The sequence below is a fragment of the Zalophus californianus genome, chromosome 3 (genome assembly GCF_009762305.2).
Source record: "Zalophus californianus isolate mZalCal1 chromosome 3, mZalCal1.pri.v2, whole genome shotgun sequence".
Classification (NCBI taxonomy): domain Eukaryota; kingdom Metazoa; phylum Chordata; class Mammalia; order Carnivora; family Otariidae; genus Zalophus; species Zalophus californianus.
Window position 1 is genome coordinate 40542 of NC_045597.1, and position 21304 is coordinate 61845.

At 49.4% G+C, this 21304-nt stretch overlaps 1 protein-coding gene across 9 annotated transcripts in view; it reads right to left on the reverse strand.

Annotated features, from left to right (window-relative positions):
- The window catches only part of LOC113912213 (voltage-dependent N-type calcium channel subunit alpha-1B-like), a 74570-nt gene that overhangs the window by 39453 nt on the left and 13813 nt on the right, over nt 1-21304 (reverse strand). For 4 of the 9 annotated variants that reach the window (XM_035726454.1, XM_035726455.1, XM_035726447.1 and 1 more), the window contains exons 1-4: nt 13387-13471; nt 12605-12773; nt 11072-11273; nt 10176-10292 (exon numbers count right to left, since the gene is read on the reverse strand). The exons of 1 other annotated variant lie outside the window; for it this stretch is intronic. In XM_035726454.1, the coding sequence (XP_035582347.1) occupies nt 10176-10292; nt 11072-11154 (200 nt within the window). In that variant the 5' untranslated portion in view covers nt 11155-11273; nt 12605-12773; nt 13387-13471. Of the gene's footprint in view, nt 1-10175; nt 10293-11071; nt 11274-12069; nt 12154-12604; nt 12774-13386; nt 13472-21304 lie in introns of those variants that run through there. 4 more of the 9 variants (XM_035726448.1, XM_035726450.1, XM_035726449.1 and 1 more) reach the window with 4 other exon arrangements.

Here is a 21304-nt window from a genome sequence, read left to right on the forward strand (position 1 = left end):
CCCGTACAAGTGGACTCAGCCTGCCACTACAACGGAAAACGTGCCATTGGGAACTCCGGAAACCATTCAGTGCAGAACTGTGCTGGTCCATCCCAACAAAACCCAAGTGCAATGTGCCCAGGCCACAATCCCTGAGCCTGACGCTTCCCTGACCCATGGCCTCAACTCAGTCCCCGGGAAGCTCATCACAGCCCTGGCAGATCAGGCCTGTCATGGCCCTAAGCCCTAAGCCTAACCCTAGGTTGGCTTCTGAGTGGTCTGTCCCCAGAACCTGGGTCCAAAGCCCCAAGGATTCAGGACACCTGAGCCATTTCAATGGAGTCAGGCTGCCACCCAGAAGAAAAATGCGCCATTTGGAACTATGGAAAGGATTCAGAGCAGGAGACCTCAGCACGCTCATCCCAGTCATAACCCACATTTATTGGCCCCCTGGCGGCAGACCCTGACCCTGGCACTCACCCTGAACAATGCCATCAACACAGACCTCTGGGAAGCTCTCCCCAGTATGGACATGTACGGTTCGCCCTGACCCTAGGCCCTATAAGCACAGGTTGGTTTCTTAGGGTTGTGTCCCCAGAGGCCTGGCTCCTAAGCACTATAGATGGGGACATCTGAGCAATACAAGAGGACACAGCCGGCCACCATGAAGGAAACCACGCCAATTGGAACCCCAGAAAGCATTCGCAGATGTTTGCATGCCAATTCCAGCGAACCTCAACATTCAGAGGACACCCGGCCACCAACCCTGAGCTTGACACTCACCCTGATTCATGCCTTCAACTCAGACCCCAGCTCGCCACAGTGCTGGCACATCGACTGCCATGCCCCTACGGCCAACCCTAATCCTAGGTAGGCTTCTGAGGTTTCTTTCCCCAGAGACCTGGCTCCAAAGCCTCAGGGATTCGGGACAGCAGTGCAATACGAGAGGACTCAACCTGCCACCCAGATGGAAAACACACTATTTGGAACTCAAGAAAGCATTCAGAGTAGGAAAACTCTGCATGCCCATCCCAGCGTACCCCTACTTTCAGTGGCTGCAAACCCTGACCTTAATCTGTGACCCATGTGGTCAACTCATGCCCCTGGGAAGCATTCCACGGCACAAGCCAATTGGGCCTGCCACACCCGTAGGCCCTAACCCTTACTCAGGGTTTGCTTCTGTGGGCTCTGTCTCCAGAGGCCTGGCAATAAAGCCCCAGGGATTGATGACACATGGGAAATACCAAAGAACTCAGCCTGCCACCCAGAAGGAAACTGTGCCATTTGGAAACCTGGAAAGCATTCAGAGCAGGAGAACCCTACTTGCCCACCCCAGCCAAACCCCACATTCAGGGATCCCCTGGTAGCATACCCTGAGCCTGACACTCACTCTGACACATCCCCCAACTCAGAGCCCTGGAAAGCATGACACAGTGTTGGCAGATGTGGCTGAAATAACCCTAGGCCATTATCCTAACCCTAGGTTGGCTTCTGAGGGATCTGTCCCTAGAGGCCAGGCTCCAAAGTCCCAGGAAATGGGACACCTGAGCAATACCGGAGGACTCAGGCTGTCGCCCAGAAGGAAACCGCACCATTTGGAACTGTGGGAAGCGTTCAGAGCAGGAGTAAACTGCATGCACAATAAAGCACACCTGCACTTTCATTGGCCCCCTTGCCGCAAACCATGAGCTTCACACTCACCCCGACACACGGCCTCAACTCAGACCCCCGGGAAGCTAGCCATAGTGCCGTAGATTCAGCCTGCCAAGCCCCTAAGGCCCTACCATAACCTAGGTTTGCTTCTCAGGAGTCGGTCCTCAGAGGCCTGTTTCCAAAGCCCCAGGAATTGGGACCACCTGAGAAGTACCAGAAGACTCAGCCTACACCCAGAAGGAAACCTCACCGTTTGGACTCCAGAAAGCATTCAGGGCAAGAGAAACCTGCATGTCCACCCCATCCATCTCCCACATTCAGTGGTCGGGCCTAAAATCCTGGGCCTGGCACTCACCCTGACCCATGCCCACAACTCAGCTCCCTGGGAAGCTCACCACTGTGTTGGTAGATCGGGCCTGCCACGCACATAAGCCCTAACCTTAAACCTATTTTGGCTTGTGATGGGTCTGTCCCCAGAGGCCTTCCTCTAAACTCCAGGGATTGGGGACAACTGAGCAATACCAGAGGACTCAGACTGACACACAGAAGGAAACCTAGCCATTGGGAACTCCGGATGCCCATCCTAGCGAACCCCCACTTTCAGCGGCCCCCTGGCCAAAATCCCTGGCATGACATTCATCCTGATCCACGCCCTCAACTCAGTCCCCTGGAAAGCCTGCCACAGTGCTAGCAGATCGGGCCTGTCATGCCCGTAGTCCCGAACCCTAACCCTGGCTTGGGTTCTGACGGGTTTTTCCCCAGATTCCTGGCTACAAAGCTCCGGGCACTGGGGACACCTCAATAATAGGAGAGAACTCAGGCTGCCACCGAGAAGGATCCTGCGTCATTTGGAACTACGGAAAGGTCTCTGACCTGGAGAAATCTGCACGCCTATCCCAGCGAACCCCCACATTGCGCTGTACCTCAACAAGAACACTTCACAGTTCGATATGCATTTATGATAAAAACTCTAAACCATCTGGGTATAGAGGGAACACACCTCAAAATAACAAAGTCCATATATGAAAAACTCACAGCTGACATCATACCCAAGGGTGAAAAGCTGAAAACATTTCCACTAAGATCAAAAACAAGACAAAGAGGGCGCCCGTGTGGCTCAGATGGTTAGCCGTCTGCCTTCGGCTCGGGTCACAATCCCAGGGTCCTGGGATCGAGTCCTGCATCAGGCTTCCTGCTAGGCGGGGAGCCTGCTTCTCTCTCTGCCTCTGCCTCTCTCTCTCTGACTCTCATGAATAAATATAAAACATATTATATAAAAGACAAAAAAACAAGACAAAGATGCCCACTCTCATCACTTTCATTCAACACAGTATTGAAAGACCTAGCCAAAGCATTCAGACAAAAAGAAAAGAAAGAAAGAAAGAAATGAAATCCAAATAGGAAAACTGTCACTGTTTGCAAATGACATACTATATATAGAATTCCATAGAGATTCCAACAAAACTGTTAGAATCAACAAATTCAGTAAAGCTGCAGGATACAAAGGCAATATACAGAGACCTGTTGCATTTCTTTTTTTTAAAGACTTTATTTATTTGACAGAGAGAGACAGGACAAGCAGGGTGAGCAGCAGAGGGAGAGGGAGATGCAGACTCCCCACTGAGCAGGAAGTCCGCTGCGGGTCTCGATGACAGCACCCCGGGATGGTGACCTGAGCCAAAGACAGATGCTTAACTGACTGAGCCACACAGGTGTCCCAACTTGTTGCATTTCTATGTACTGATGACAAACCTTCCCAAAGAGAAAATAAGAAAGCAATGCCATTTACAATTGCATCAAGAAAAAAAAACCTAGGAGAAAAGTAACCAAGAATAAGAAAGACCTGGTACACTGAACACATGTTGGAAAAGGAAGGAAAAACACATGCATGTTGAGGGGGCATGTATGGGTCAAAGAAACAGAGGACGACACAAATAAACGGAAGCGTACGTCCTGCTCATTAACCGGAAGAGTTAATCATGTTCACATGTCCACAGCAACCAAAGCAATCTACAGATGTGATGAAATCCCTATCTCAATTCCAGTGCCATTATTCAAAGAAATAGAAGACAGTCCTAAAATTCATATGGAATCACAGAAGACACCAAATACCCAGAGCAACCTGGAGAAAGAAGAGAGCAGGAGTCACCACACGCCCGGATTTCAAGCTAGATTACAAAGCTGTGCTCATCAAAACTGTATGGTGCTGACATAGAAACAGACACACAGGTCAATGGAACTGAATAGAAAGCTCAGGAAATGATAATCATAGCACTTTGGGCAAAGTGTACTCATTAGAGTCAGTACATTAAAGGTATATTTAGACTTAGCTCTGATATAATTATTATTAACTCTGAACGGGAATTAATATTTATCTCCTGTTTCAACAGCTGATTCCAATAAATGCATTTCTTTAAACTTGTTTTATATAAACACATATTATTAAATAAGAGTGATTTAGAATCCACGTTTTTAAGAAATATTAAAATCACTTTAATAAACCTATCATGGAAAAGAAACAGATATCAATTATCACAACTGATAGCATCACAAAAGACAATCAGACACAATCTCTTATCGGATGGAAGAATATAACATTTTGAGTAGTTCTGCCCAAATGTTAAACCTGTTGAAAGCTATAAATCCGGCAAGTCATTTACAAAAACACACGAGAGAAATGTTCTAACAAATAGTATGAACATGTAATCAATAAAGTCCACACTGCATATATTCCAACAGGAAAAAATACTTTCCCAAAAAATAAACTGTAAAACAAAAAAAATGAAGGAGGAGAAGAAGGAAGAGGAAGAGGAGGAGAAGAAGAAGAAGAAGAAACCTGAGAAACTAACCCACACATGCATGGCCTTAACTTACGACACAGGAGCAGAAAATATACAACGGGGAAAGGACTGCCTCTTCAGTGAACGGTCCTGGAAAACCGCACACTACATGCAGAAGAATGGAACTGGATCGCTTTCTTACAGCACACACAAAAATTTTAAATGGATGAATGACTTGAATATAAGACCGGAATCCATAAACCTCCGAGAACAAAACACAGGTAGTGAGTTTCTCGACATTGGTTTTGGCAAAGAGTCTTTTAGATCAGACACCAAAGGCAAAGGCAACAAATGCAAAAATAAACAAGTGGAACGACATCAAACTGAAATTTCTACATGGCAAAAGAAACCATCAAAACTTAAAAGGCAACCTACCCAATGAGAAAAAAAATCTGCAAATCATATGTGTGAGAAGAGGCTAATATCCAAAATATACAAAACACTCATACAAATCAAAACAGACAAAAAAAACCTGTATAAAAAATGGGGAGAATATGTGAATACTTTCCAAAGATGGCACCCAGGTGGTCAAAAGACACAGAAAAAGTTGTTCAACATCACTAATCGTCGTCAGGGAAACCTAAGTCAAACCCATAATCCGCTATCTCCTCACACCTGTCGGGATGGCATTTGTCCCAGAGACAGACACCAGGTGTGGTCAAGGGTGTGTAGACAAGGGGACCCTGTGCACTGTTGGTGGGAATGTACATTGGTGCAGCACCTGTGACAAAGAGTATGGAGGTTCCTGGAAAAATGAATCCAACTACCACATGACCCAGTGATTGCTCTGGGTGGATTTATTTGGAGAACACAAAAACACTACTTCAAAAAGATAGATGCACTCCCATGTTCACTGCAGCATTCTTCACAGTAGCCAGACATAGAGACAGACACCTTGGGAGCATTATGCTAAGTAACTCAACACAGAAAGACAAATACCAGATGTTCATGGACGTTCCACATGGAAAAAAAAATACTGAATGCACAGATACTGAGAACAGATTGCTGGTTGCCAGATCCAGGGATGGGGGAGGAATGGGGGAAGGTGGTCAAAGGCACAATGTTTGGGTGCCTGGGTGGCTCAGTTGGTTAAGCAACTGCCTTCGGCTCAGGTCATGAACCTGGAGTCCCAGGATCGAGTCCCACATCGGGGTCCCTGCTCAGCAGAGAGTCTGCTTCTCCCTCTGACCCTCTTCCCTCCCGTGCTATCTCTCATTCTCTCTCTCTCTCAAATAAATAAATAAAATCTTTAAAAAAAAAAAAAGGCAAAATGTTTGAGTGATAAAATGCATAAGTCTTGGAACGTTCTGTGCAGCATGGAGACTAAAGCTAACCCTGCAGGATGGCGTACAGGTTCCCCCGCTATTTGAAAGTAGTTTCCTTCCTTCCTAGGAAGGAAACCTCTCACAGCAAGAATGGTGTAGACCAAAGGAGGAATTACCATTCATTTCTACAGAAAAAAATCGCGTGCTCAGACTCCAAAAACGACTTCTCTTTGGCTTTTCCTAGGCCTCGGGACACGACTTCCTAACAGATGCCCAAAATAAATGGAGATGAAGCACAGCAGATGCTCACAGACACAACTCAAAGTGCTGGGGGCTGGACGTGGAGAGCGGTTCCCAGGAAAGACCTGGTTGAGGTGCACGCCGACTCTGCAGTGGCTCCCCGCAAAACAGATGAGGAACGCGATGCTCACTTTTCGACTTTTTTCATCAGAGCGAAATCCTCTTCAGGATTCCTCCTGTTATTGAAGCTGGGTAATGAAACAGATCTTTAAAAAAAAAAAAAAAAGCCATATGTACCATGAACTTTTAAAAAGTGGGGGATATTGTACTTGAAAGTCGCTGAGGGAGTAGATGTTAACTGTTCTCCTGGACACGCACATCAGCAGATCCACCGTGAAAGGCACCTTCCTGAGCATGTGGAACACAGACGACCTCCTACCCCCAGAAACCTCCTCCTTCCCCTCGCTCAGGACAACCAGCCACAGCTGGGAGTTACCCCAATTCCTCTTTCTCCCATTCCCAGTATCTAACCCATCAGCAAATCCGGTGAGCTCCTTCTTAAACGTACCCAGAATAGGACTGACTACTCCTTCCAAGGCCACCTATCCGGTCCACACTAGAGGCCATCTCTTGCCTGAGTTCCTGGAAAAGCTTCATCATGGACCTCCCCTGCCCATCCTCAACACTCTGTCATCTGTTCTCAACACTGTAGCCAGGATGGCCCAAGGAAATAGGGTCCCATGGGGTCACAGCACTGCAATGGCTTTCTGTCTCCCTCTGTCACCTCCCTGAGGTCATGTCCTAAGCTGTCTCCCGTGGCCACAGGGCCTTCTTGCTACTTCTGGACATACCTGGTATGCTCCTGCCTCAGGACTTTTGCACATGCTTTCCTTCCGTTTAGAATGCTCTTGATGTGATATCCCTCACCTTCTTTAGATCTTGACTCAAGGATCACCTTCCTAGTGAAGTCCCACCTGGCTCTATGTGAATAGCAAGCACCACCCTTACCTCCCCTGCAGCACCCCAGCCCCGTCTCCTGCTCCGTATTTCCGTAGCAGTTATCACAGTCACCAGTCCATCTCGGCAGGGCAGAAACGAAGGCCTACACTGACGCTTTCACCACTGACTCCCTCCGATTTCCTGGTCCAAAGCCCCGGGGGAAAAGGTGCCCCAGGAGTCTGGCACAGCCAGGATGCCAAGGACCAGGGGTCCATCAACTGCACCCTGAACACTATCAGGAAAATGAGCCACACGAGGAATCCACCTGCCCATGAGACCTGAAACCAGACACCTCCCTCAATTACAGGTGAGCACTCACACTTCCTCTCCTTGCCTGAGGTGCTCATCTGAGAAAGGTGAACAGAGACCCATCCCAGGATCCAACTCTCCCTCTGGCCAACGTCCTGGGAAACAGACATCTCTCCTCCCTGCACCAACCACCTGGGATTGATGTCCGGAATACTCCTGCAGTCAGGCAGAGTGGTGCACCTGTCCCTCTTTCCTGCGATATCATCACAAACCAGGCTGTGCTGCACGTTTTCCAGGAAGGAGCCTGCAGCGGCATCAACAGGCTGACCAGGCTCGGCCTCAGTCTCGCACATCAGGCCCCATGCAGAAGTAGAACTGCACGGATACTGGTGTCCTGTGTGGCCTCGGAACCTAACGGTAGGAGCTGAGATTTCAGTTGCAGATGAAAAGCGACCTCTTGCACACAGCACAGGAATGTGGAGAGGATTTCTCAGGGGTGGGGCTCTGGAAGAACTGCTTCTGCTGACTGAATTCACACACACCAGGCAGAGGACATCTGCTGTGCCTCCTCTGAGGAAGCAGGGGCACAATGGGCAAGAATCGATAATGCTGCCTGTGGGCTGCTTCCCACCAACCACCCTGCTGAGCCGAGGGCTCAAGCACCAAACAGGAAGCAACTCTCTCATCACATCTGCAGCAGGAGGGCTGGCCAGGGAGTACAGCCCAGTCCCTGTCCCTGTAGCAAGCTGGCCTGCACATCATGAGCGAAAGTCCACCACCACGGCATCACAACCTCCCAGCTATCTGATCCGACTACCCCGCCAGGCTCAGACCTGCTCACACAGTGAGTCATAAGACCCAGCGACTTCCTTCCACTGCAGCTCAATGCTTCTCACAGAGAAGCAAACGCCAGCCTCACAAATGTGCTCACCATTAGCTCTGGAATTCCCTGGGTGGCGTCTACACTGGCCCACACAGGTGTCCCATCTAGACCACTCCACAAGTACCCTAGGGTTTCAAGCCACTTTCAAACTGCCCTTAGAAAGGCAGGAACTAGCTCGATTAGGCACACCAGCCAAGTGACTCGATGTGCTGGAAACTCAGACAACATCCTCGCTGAACACCAAGGCTTCCAAGTCCGAGCTTCAAACCTTCGCTCGCTGGGCATTGAGCACCATGTCAGCATCAACACTGGTCTTGCAATTCACTTGTCTCCCATTCCTTAAAATCAGAAACCAAGCTCCAGTCACCACTCCATTTTCCCTCCAGAAAAATAAGGCAAATGACAGAATAAAACACTACGTGTGCACAGCACACTTCTAATTGAAATATAATTCCTTGGTCTTTCTCATACGGGCAGCCCTACATTACCCATACTAATGAGAGAGGCCACGAGTTCAATCATTATATATATATATATATATTTGACCTTGTGTTTTTCCTTACGATATTTGTATCTCAAAGTCAATGTCTATATTGTTTTCTTAAAATAATAATAATAATAATAATAATAATAATAATGACATGGTCACATAAGGGTCTGGATCTCCATAGCCACACAACATGGCTCTGGTCCAGATAAGGATGAAGACACTACTTCAGCCCACGAAGCGAAGCCCTTTCCCTCAGGGATCCCGACATGCCTCACGGTATGATGAGTTCCTTTGCTACATGGAGTTGTCCGAGTACAAAGGATGCAGGCACCCTCCAGGATTCCTTCCATTTTCTTCATAAATTCCCCAGCTCAAGTCACAAGTGACTCACCGGGTCAAGCTTCCAGAGCCTAGGATGGGCCACCAGGTAAGCAGCCCCCTCAGGGAAGGCTAACAGGGGGCTCGATTTCTGTTGGGAGCACGATGCACCACTCCCTGAGCTCCTAAAGAACCTACACTCCTCCATGTGCCCCTCTCACAAAGGACAGGGCACCCTGTTACAGCTCTGAGGCTGTGTTTTACTTTAAAACATGATTTCTAGTATCGGAATGTGGTTCATGGAAGAGGAAAACATGAACACCCACCAAGGATTCTGATCATATTTCGGAAGATTATTTTCCCACTGTTTAATTAAATCGAGATATAAAAACACACAGATAGCCCCTTCCACTAGCAGGTATGATTCACTTTGGTGATGGAAAGAAGAGCAGGAAATAAAAGAGTAACAGATGTTCCGATGACCCGTCATTTCCATAATCAAAATTTTGAAACTTCACACACACTCAAAGAAAGAAGCTCAAACAAACGTCTTGGCCTGGCACCTCTGAGACGTCTGAACTGGAGTGACAGGGACAGACGATGATGTCGTGTATGTTGGGTGAGGCTGGTGGCACAGAAGAAGGTGCTCGGCCAGCTCTCCACCTGGGCCTCACCTGTCCTCGGCCAGGAACCTCCTCACGGCCCTCCACCTGTCACCACTCTCACCCGGGAGACCCAAAGCCACCCCTGGAGCCCGCCCTGCCCACACCCTCCTGGTCCAGGCACTCAGCTCTCCTCTGAGACCCCTGTCAGCTTTACCCAGACCTGGAACTCCCCCATCCGCTGCACAGCTCCAGGACTCCCCTCTTCTTCCAAAATGACACTAGCCCAAGGCTTTCATGAGAAAGGTGGAAGGCTACCTAATGAATGGTTCACTACTTTCCCCTTCTGTCGTATTTCTCTCCAATTACCTTCCTACCTGGGCAAACTGTAAGGAACGTATCAATGGAACATGGACATGCTCTGAGACCTGCTTCTTTCATTGCAGCCTTCAGAGGACTCCTTGTACAATAAAACACCGTACCCAAGACAGGGGGTTTAAAACCTTTATTCACAGAATAACACAGCCCAAATCACCTCATTTTTAATTGCTCTTCATCAGGCAGAACAGTTTCTGTGGAAAAAGCCTTTCCATAGATATTAGATGCCAGCAATTTCATAAGGAGTCAATGGAAGCTCTGTGGGATAACCTGACTCACCTAGGGTCAGGCAAGCAGTTCCAGAACTCAACCCAGTGCTCCTGACGCCAAGCCCCTTGATGCCACCAGCATCCAGAATTCTCAAAGACTCTCCTTCTGACTCCACCACCAAAAAAGCTGCAGAGAAAATCGGCATGTCAAAATATCTAGATGACACATTTAGAAAAACTAGAAAGTCAAGCTCAACTTTTATTTTTTTTAAAGATTTTATTTATTTATTTGACAGAGAGAGACACAGCGAGAGAGGAAACACAAGCAGGGGGAGTGGGAGAGGGAGAAGCAGGTCCCCCGCGGAGCAGGGAGCCCGATATGGGGCTCGATCCCAGGACCCCGGGATCATGACCTGAGCCGAAGGCAGACGCTTAATGACTGAGCCACCCAGGCGCCCCTCAAGCTCAACTTTTAAACAGTAAAAGGCTGCTTTGAATAATTTTGATTTTTTCCCTCGACCCTAATTGTAACTCTTCTGATGAAAAGACTAATCAATTATGAAACATCACCTTTGACAAATGACAAGACATCATCCGAGTCTGTATCTGACGACAAAAAGCCAACTAACTCTAGATGCTGGCCACTCAACCATATCCTAGGCCCAAATGAATAAACGCTGTTAGATGAAGGAACAAATGATATGTTAAAAACACACAAAGAGTAAATTTCACCTTCCCTTTCTAATAAAGGTTACTTCTAGGAAACAGATGATCAGAATCTGTTTTGTAAGCAATAAGTGAATAGAGAAAATGGGATCCCCTGCACCTGCAATCTTCTACCTGCAGGGAAATTAACTAACTCCTGCACCAAATGGAGAATGCTGACAGCTACTGAAGTTTTACTTCATGGCTCAACTAGAGAAAAGAGGAAAGCCCAGGAGGTTTGGGGTTCATGAGAGGTTTTACCTCCTGTCCTGACATGATGATGACACTGTGCCAAATGGACCTGCTGCTTTCTCTGAACGCTGACGTCCTGTGACAAGCTGCATCACTGACTCACATGCTGATGTTCAGAACTTCGGGTCTCCTGGAGCCAGAGCAGAGAAGTGCTGTCAGGTGGGGATGAGAAGGCACCTCCGACCTATGGCCTGCACACCTGCTCCGGTTTCTGGGAGAAGGGGAAACACACACTTGTTTTTTAAGTAGTCATTATCTTCATTCTAAAGTAGACCAATGACTTTGACATTTTTGGAAAAGCGAAATTACTCTTCCAAATGAACACCTCAACTCATCTGTTCCTCATGCAACTTGAGTGGGGTCTGGTTTACTCCAGCCTCCAGGCCCCCACCTGGAAGACCCTCCTGCACCATCCTGTCAGCCCATTACCACCATCCCCGGGGGACATGGGGCACAATGCTGAAGTTGGGGGATGACTCTAGGGCTTGTTGCCACCGCACCTGTGCCTGGGGGAGCAGGAACATGGAGGGCCCTCCCAGACGATCATAAGGGACCATTACCACCATCCCCCTGAGGACATGGGGCACAATGCTGAAGTTGGGGGACGGCTCTGGGGCTTGTTACCACCACACCTGTGCCTGGGGGAACAGGGGACACCCTGCTGAACTCGGGGTGCTGCTCAAGGTCCATTACCTGCACTGTGCCAGGGGACAGGGGGCACCCCACTGAAGTTGGGGACTGTGTGCGGTCCTTACGTGCACTCTTCCAGGGGAACGAGGCAAACCCTGAAATGTCCGCCACCCATCCCCCAAAAACTCGGGTGAGCGGGGCCCTGGAGTTCACGGGGCTGGGGGATATGGCCAGTTGAAGGGCTTTCAAGGGAAAAAGAAAACTCATCTGAGTTCGCGGGATTAGCTCGCTCCCCGCCGCCTTCGAGAACCCCCAACTCCCATCCAGGGCGCACCCTGCCCCCGGGACCCCCACCCCAGCCCACAGCGCGCTCTCACCCAGCCGGGAACGCCACAGGTGAACTCTCTCGGAGCGGGCCGAGCTGCCCGACCTCTGCAACCCCGGGGCAGCTCCGGGTCCTCCCGCAGAGGTATCTCCACCCCCACGCGGTGACTGGTCGGGGAGGGTGGTGCCCCGAGCCCATTGGATGGCGCGCCTGCCTCTACCGGCCAACCCGCCCTCACGCCCGGGGCTCCCCGCGACGGCAGGTGGTCCAGGAGGCCCCTCCTCAAGCCAGCACCTGGCTTGGCGGCGCAGGCATGGGCGGGGGTTATGGGCAGGGTCCGCCCCAGGCACACACCCGGCCCATTCCGCGGACGCCTCTGGCTACAGACACCCCCAGAGCCCTGCCCCTTCCCTTCCTGCACCAACCCTGCCTGCAGAGCTGTTCCTGGCACCCCGCAAGGTCAGCCACACTCGGACCTTCCGAGGCTTTGGGCTTTAGGAAATGCAATGGTTTCACGCATTTCCAAGGCAGTTTTAAACCCAAAAAGTAATTCTCTAAGCGGGAAGAGCTTCACTTTCTGGTCTCACCCATGGAGTGGATAGTGCTTCTTGGACCTTCAAAGCATCCTTGTAGGATGAGCTCTTTTATGCTGGAATATATATATACATATGCTTGGTTCTGCAGGGAAGCTCCAGGATGAAGAACAGCCGCCCTTCTGTGCTGTTGGAGTCGTGAACCAGGAACATTTATTTTTCACTTAAAATGAAAACGTATTGTTATTGTTGACACTAAATGAGCAAACCCTTTTAAACAGCTGAGAGAGAAAGGAAGAGAGTTTTATTCAAACCCAGCTCAGGACAGCTGCCTGGGAGACACAATCTTCAGAAAGAAGGGAGTGCTCCGGGGAAGGAGCATCTGGGGCAGGTTTATATATTTGTTCTGTGCTGTTTTACATACAGAGTTACACATCGTCATGAGGGAGAACGTTCCAGAAACTTATAGACTTTTTCCTATGCTTTCCGTTTGTGCAAGTCGGTATGACTTTAATCTTATGGGAGCCAGAGAGGTTCTTCCGTTTTTCTTATCTTTATGTTTGCAATGGCATTTTGGGTTATCTTTCTCTTCTCAAACCAGATGTACAATATGTGCTCGGGACAGAAATAGGACCCACGCTCTGAGGTTTTGCCCATTCGGAGCTTGGTAAAATGTTAAAGGGTAGCTTCTCTGGGAGCCCAGGATCCGGGCCCATGGATGGTAAAAGATAAAAATTTCCATTATCATTAGAATTACTACTCAAGGGAGGAACTTGAGACATAAGTACCTTTAACGATAGTACCAAGAAATCAAAATGATGCCTACAGAAGTTTACCTGTTCCATGGTCCACACGGGTAACAGAGGGGTTCAGAGACGCTGGGCTCCTCCCCTTCTCCTGCCCAAATCTCTGAAGCACACAGATAACCTAAAGTCAGAATTTTAGAACGACTAGACATCTTAGAGATGTCTGGCACCATTCCCTTAGACTACAGAATAAAACAGAGTAGCTCATTTTCACAGCACTAATGGAAACATGAAGTGCTCCTAAAGCTTGGATACACTGTCTCAGTTCCTTCCTTGCTGATTTTGACTAATGTAAGTCATAGTCACACCATATAAACACTACGATGGTTGGGAAGGAAATAATCGTAGCTAAGAGACTATTTCAGCTGTGTTTATAAGCACTGTCTCACTTCGTAGAAGAGGCTGAGCTGAGTGTTTTTAAATACTATTTCAGACCTGTCTTACAGTACACTCTGATCATACCAGAGCCTGAACCAATTAAAAAAAGATAGTTCTTTCAGTAACTGTAATATTAGAAAAATATTATAATGTCTCTATTCCTAGAGATCGTGGAGTATCTCACTCAAAGATCCTTCAATTACGATGGGCAGAGGTTAAAAGGCCAACTGAATTCATTCCAGTTGGCCACACAACATAAAATTCCTGATCCTTGATATGTTTCCAGATAGAGAAGACCAGAGATAAGAGGGAAATAGCAGGGCACCTGGGTGGCTCAGTTGGTTAAGCGACTGCCCTCGGCTCAGGTCATGATCCTGGAGTCCCAGGATCGAGTCCCACATCAGGCTCCCTGCTCGGCGGGGAGTCTGCTTCTCCCTCTGACCCTCCCGCTCTTGCGCTCTGTCATTCTCTCTCTCTCTCAAATAAATAAATAAAACCTTAAAAAAAAAAAAAAGAGGAAAATAGTACCGTGTATGGAATAACAAGGGATTTGGAGTCAGTTTGGAGATCCCACTTAGGTCTCTGACACTCAAATCCTCTGTGACTCGTATCGTTTCTGAGCCCCTGTCTAACCATCTAGAAAATGTGACTAATAATACCTACCTCATAGTTTAGAAGTTTAAGAGGGAGAATTCCACAAAGAGCCAGTGTGATGGCGCTCAACGGCAGGTGCTCAGGAAGCCATAATTACTATTTGGATCTATTTCTTTTCCAGATAAATGAACACGTGTTGAAACCCTATTTCTAATAGATGACTCACAAGATGATTTTCAAACCTTAAGGAAGGTCAAGAAGCTGCTATTGTGTCGTATTTCACTCAGAAATCATGTTGTTGGACTGGTGAGGACAATACAATAGCACCATCGTCACTAGGAGTGTGGAGCTTCCCATTTCCATATGGCCATGTTGTCCCCCTTAGCTCAGGGCCACCAGAAAGGGCAGCTTGGGTGGGAGACACCATCATCACTAGGAGTGTGGAGCTTCCCATTTCCACATGGCCATGTTGTCCCCCTTAGCTCAGGGCCGCCAGAAAGGGCAGCCGGGGGCGACCACATACCAAGGCTGCCAGGTGTGGCTGAGGCAGGCAGAACTCGGACTTAAGCCTCAACTCCTGTCTACCTTATTTATAGTGCTCTTCATGGATAGAATGCCATTGTCTGTGAGCTCTGATGTAGGAAAGATCGAGAATTTCCATTGTGATTCCCTCTCTGACCCTTAGGATATGTAGCAAAGTTACATTTAAGTTTTAAACATTGAGGGACTTCCTGGTTTTCTTTTCATTATGACTATGGCTCAATTCCCCTGTGGTCGAAGAATATAATCTAGTTAATTTCAGGCTTTTAAAATGTTTAGATTGATTCACGGCCCAACGTATCGTCTATTTGGGTAAATATTCTAGGACCACTTGAAAATAATGTATTCTGCACTTACTATGTAATGTTCCATATATGTCAAATAGGTCACATTTCTTACCAATGTTTTGTCTGTTTTTCTATCGGATATTGTGAAAGGTATACTAAAATCTTCAAACAATGCTACTCTAGTCAACATTACTTTGGAGAATCTCCCAAGTGTTATAAGCCAAGAGAAACAAAAAGAATACCCATTGAGGAGATGATTGTGACTATTCACAGATAAGATGATGGTGTACATAGAAAATCCAAAGTAGTCTATAAATACACTATTAGAATTAAAAATGGAAAACTTGCAAATCTTAGAACCAAGGAAGCAATACAGAAAGCAGCCAGGGGGAAGAGATTTCTTACGTACGGAGGGAGGAACATCAGAATAACGTCAGAATAACACCAGGGAACTGGCAAGCCAGAAAGGGCTGGAAAGACATGTTCACAGTACTAAATGAGAACATGCAGCCAAGGATACATAGCCAGGGAAATGTTGCAAAAGAAAACCAAACTTGGGGCATCACAATGCCTGACTTCAATCTATATTACAAATCTGTGACAGAATGGTATTGGCACAAAAACACATAGATCAATGGAACAGAATAGAGACCCCAGAAATGGACCCTCAACTCTATGGTCAACCAATCTTTGACAGATCAGGAATGAATGTCCAATGGGAAAAAGACAGTCTCTCCAATAAATGCTGCTGGGAAAAGTGGACAGCCACATGCATAAGATTGAAACTCGACCATTCTCTTACATCATTCACAAAGATAAACTCAAAATGGATGAAAGACCTCAAAGTGAGACAGGAGTCCATCAAACTCCTAGAGGAGAACAGAGGCAGTAACCTCTTCGACATCGGCCACAGCAACTTCTTCAAGACATGTCTATAAAGGCAAGGGAAACAGAAGCAAAAATGAACTTTTGGGATGTCATCAAGATAAAAAGCTTCTGCACAGCAAACGAAACAGTCAACAAAACTAAGAGGCGACCCATGGAATGGGAGAAGATATTTGCAAATGACATTACAGTTGAAGGGCTGGTATCCGAGATCTATCAAGAACTCAAACTCAACACCCCAACAACAACAACAACAAAATAATAATAATCCAATCAAGAAACGGGCAGAAGACATGAACAGACATTTCTCCAAAAAAGACATAAAAATGACTAATGTTTACCATCACTAGCCATCATGGAAATTCAAATCAAAACCACAATGAGATACCACCTCACACCAGTCAGAATGGCTAAAATTAACAAGTCAGGAAACGACAGATGTTGTGAGGATGTGGAGAAAGAGGAACCCTCCTTACACTGTTGGTGGGAATGCAAGCTGGTGCAGTCACTCTGGAAAACAGTATGGAGGTTCCTCAAGATGTTAAAAATAGAACTACCCTACTAACTAACAATTGCACTACTGGGTATTTCCCCAAAGATACAGACGTAGTGAAAAGAAGGGGCACCTGAACCCCAATGTTCATAGCAGCAATGTCTGCAATAGCCAAACTGTGGAAGGAGCCGAAATGCCCTTCAACAGATGAATGGATAAAGATGTGGTCCATATATACAAGGGAAGATTACTCAGCCATCTGAAAGGATACATACCTACAATTTGCACTGACGTGATTGAACTGGAGGGGATTATGCTAAGTGAAATAAGTCAAGCAGAGAAAGACAACTATCATATGGTTTCACTCATATATGGAACATAAGGAATAGTGTGGAGGACCACAGCGGAAGGGAAGGAAAACTGAATGGGAAGAAATCAGAGAGGGAGACAAATCACGAGAGACTCTGGACTCCAGGAACCTAACGGAGAGTTACAGAAAGGAGGGGGGTGGGGAGATGGAGTATCTGGGGGTGATGGGTATTAAGGAGGGCACATGTTGTGATGAGCACTGGGTTATATGCAAATAATGAGTCATTGAACACTACATAAAAAACCAAAGATGTACTATATGTTGGCTAACTGAACCTAATTAAATAAGTAAATAAATAACTATGCTTTCTACATGAAAAACAAATAATAATGAGTACAGAATTTCAGACTTGCAAATGAAATGTTCTCAAGATATGTATCACAGCAGTGTAAATAGACTTCACACTACCGGACTTTATACTGAAAATGTTTAAAATGGCAAAATCAATGTTATGATTTTTTACAATTTTTTTCTTTTTTTATTATGTTATGTTAATCACCATATATTGCATCATGTTTCCCTTCCTACTATCTTCTTCTTTTTTCTTAACATATAATGTATTATTTGTTTCAGAGGTACAGGTCTGTGATTCAACAGTCTTACACGATTCACAGCGCTCACCATAGCACATACCCTCCCCAATGTCTATCACGCAGCCACCCCATCCCTCCCAACCCATCCCCACTCCAGGAACCCTCAGTTGGTTTCCTGAGATTAAGAATTCCTCATATCAGTGAGATCTTATGATAGATTTTTACCATTTTTTAAAAGTACATTCTGTATGATTCCATTTTTATAAAGATTTTATTAATTTATTTTAGAGAGAGAGCGTGGCACGAGAGTGGTAGTAGACACAGGAGGTGGAAGAGAGAATCGTGAGCCCGCGCTGCCCTGAACACAGACCCTACGTGGGGCTCGATCCCACACCATGAGATCACATCCTGAGCCAAAATCAAGAGTCGGCGGCTTAACGGACTGAGCCACCATCCATCTCCTTGGGCATTAGTACTGGTGCATTGCCTGCTCTCTCCACCACCGCTGTGCTGAACACTCCTGAAAACACATCTGTGAAAAACCGGCCAGAGTTTCCGGGGGGGAGTCTGAGGCCAAGCACTGCCAGGTGATGGCTGCACCCGTGGCCTGGGATGGGTGCTGCTCACTGTTTTCCAGGCCTGGGGTGCCCAACACCCTTCTTTCCAGGGGACCTGCAGGGGACCCCCATGTCCTCAGGTACCTGAGGGCAACCCGGCCCAGGAATTCACTTTCTCTAGCAGAGGACAGATGGGACTTCTTTCTCTGGCCAGGAGTGTGAACCCTGATCCCGGGAAAGGAGAGCTCTCCTGGACTCCTCGCCCAGCCAGGCAGCTGTGGCCATGATGTATGTGACGGAGCCAGAGCAGCTGGGACTTGGAGGGAATGAGTGCCTTAAACCAGCCTTGTGCGGGGCATGCGGGAGCAACAGCCCCTGCTTCTTGGGGAGCAGTGATGTGTGCAAAAGGGAGGAGGCTGGGGTGGAGCCTTCTAAGCCACACCACAGTCTCTCCCTTGGTCCTGAAACCAGCAGGAAGGGACCTCCAAGGGCAAAGACCAGACTCCAGGAGGATGCCTATCCAGGGAAAGGGGGTCCGCTGGAGGGCAGTGAAGCAGCCAGCCCCACCGACCCACAGGCCATTTGCACAGGATCACCTCCCGCACTTCCTCAAAACGTTGTCCGTCTTCGTGTGTGGACAGTGACTGGCCCGCTCAGGGCTGGTGCACTTCCAGAGGAGGACTAGAGACTTTTCAGGGCTTGCTCATGGGTCAGAGGACCACCGCCAAAGAAGCAGAGGATATCCCTCTTCCTCCGGAGCTGGGGAAGGCAGCCACCGTCCTGGGGCGGGACCGGGTCCAGGAGTGTGTTCTTTCTGAAGCCCCTGCCTTCCGTGGGCATTGCTATGCCTGAGAAAGGCCCCCTCAGCCCCAGAGTCAGGAGCAGTGAGGAGCTGTCTCCAACCCTGGCCCAGGATCACGACCCGAAACCATCCTGTCTTTGGGAGGACAGGTCTCCTGCAGGAGCCAGGGAGGGGACTGGCCGCTCTCCCCTCCCCAGGTCCAGGACTCCCGGGACCTGCAAGAGCTCTTCATCTGAGGAGGAGTCATGGAGAGCAAGTGTGTCTCCTCAGCCCAGCAAGTGAAAGAACCAAACTCCAATGCTCAGGTTCTAACACAAGCAGAATTTCAATGTACTGTTTGGGGGCAGCCTCCTCCCCTCTTAGGCCTACGGGGCCTTGTGGGACCCCAAGGAAAGTCTTTGTTCTCCTTCCCTCAGAGAGAGGAGCTGGCCCCATGTGCCGGGGTCCCCACCGTGTCCCAGTGCTGAGGAAGAGCCACACGCAGGGGCCTGGTGTCAGGAGTGTGGTCGGCCACTGCTCCTGGGCTCCCAGCCAGGGGCCTGGTGGCTGCATCAAAGAGCCGAATTGCTTTTGGGGGAAGGAGTGCTCACTGCCCACACCGATCGCCATCCCCCTCTGCACTCTGCAATCCAGGCTCTGTGCCCAGCTTACGTCGATCACCAGCACTCCACATGTTCCTGCCATGGGAGGGATCATTCAGCATCACCCCATTGCACAGAGGAGGAGAGCGAGGCCCAGAGAGGGGAGGTAAATGGCTCCAGTCCCAGAGCTGGTCAGCAGAGAAGCTGGAAAGCCAGGCCTCCAGAGCCCCTGCTAGACCAGCCAGAGACTCCCTGAGTTGAAAGCGAGCCCTCCCCTGCCTGACCAGCCACGCACTGGCCCCTGACCTTCATGATGGCCTGTTCTTGACCTTGAAGGTGAGCTGGCCGACTAGGAGGGGGAGTTCAGCTGGTGGGACAGGCTGTAGCTACAGGACAGAGTGACACATCTGAGCTAGCAGGAGCCACACTCTGGTCTCCCTCCCGGAGCCTGACCAGGAGCTGGAATCTGGGTGCCCTAGGGGCCAGCACACAACAGGATCTGCACTGACCAGGGAGCCATGGCCCCCAGGGAGAGTCCACTCTGCCCTCTCCCCACTCCTGCCTGGCCTCACCTCTCCTCACTGTGGGGCTGCAGGACCCAGAACCAGGCCCCATAGGGATGGCTCGGTTCCAGCTTGTAATGATTTCACAGCCCGTGGAGCCCCTGGGGCTGGAGGGAGGACTGGCTGTGGACCAGGACTGGGCTGGGGAGGATGCAGGGCCTTGTGGAGAGTGAAGGATGGGGCAGGGGCCGAGTCCTGGGGCCACTGCTCATGTCTAAAAAGGGCTGAAATCCCTGAATGCCCATGGGGCCCCTCATTACAGTAACGACCCCCTTCCCACTCGGGCATCCTGCTGGTGGGCCCCTCCACCCCGGCCTCCTTCCCGCCCCTCTGACTCCAGCCGGGGCTGCAGCCAGGGACAGGCTGGACCTCTGTCCCAGATCCTGCCAGGAAGACAAGGCAGAAGGAGGAGAGGAGAAGGGGAAGGGGCAGACTGATCTTCTCCCTGTCCTGAGTCGGCCTCCACTGATGCCTCCAGGTCCTCTGGCCCAGCCCTGCACTTAGCTGGACCCTGAGAGGGAGTCTGCATTCCAGGGCAGCTGGGTGGGGGGGTATTCAATGACCTGTGCATCCCCAGATGTCCTACCCACCTGGCCTTGCACCCTAAGGCCTGCCGCCCAGGGTGGGTGTGATTGCGGGGCCCAGTGGACTTTGGGGCCATAGAGCAGTTGGCTGTGGTGAGGGGATGTGGGGGACCGGTCAGGTGCAGAGCCATGGGGCTCATGTACATCCGCTGCAGGGCTGGTTCACTGTACAGGTGCTGCGTGCAGGTCTCCTTTGCACACCTGGCCATGACACACCTGGCTGGCCCTCTCGGTGGGGAGGCCTGGGTGCCTGGTGCACCTGTCCCCCACCTACCCCTGGAGGAGCGGTCACGTTCAAGCGTTTCCATGTCCAACCCTCAGGGACAGTTGGGAACCTGGGTCAAGAGAGGCAGGCACTGGCCCAAGACAAATGAGGGGTGCAGAGCCCAAGGAGCAGGGCTGCTCTCCAGTCCTAGGCCAGCCCCAACCCTCCCATGAGGGTCGCTTTGGGGGTGACAGCCCCTCAGATCCTCGGGGAGAGCTACCCACCATGTCCCATGTGGGGACATGACCTTGGCATCCCCAGGCATGTAGAGGCATGAGCACCTGCAAACCCACCCACATGCACCACTCTGACTGCCCAGCTGGGGGTCAGAAGGGGAGGACACCCCGGGAGCGAGGTGGGGGACAACGGGGAAAGAAAGAGGTTGGAGACAGCTGGGCCATGGGGCAGGGCATCAGGACTCCTGGCAAGGACCCAGATCCAGAGCATGGGGAGGGGAGACAGGCCAGGCTGATGGTCAGGGGTCCCCAAGGGCCCCAGGGGGTTGCCAGGGCACTG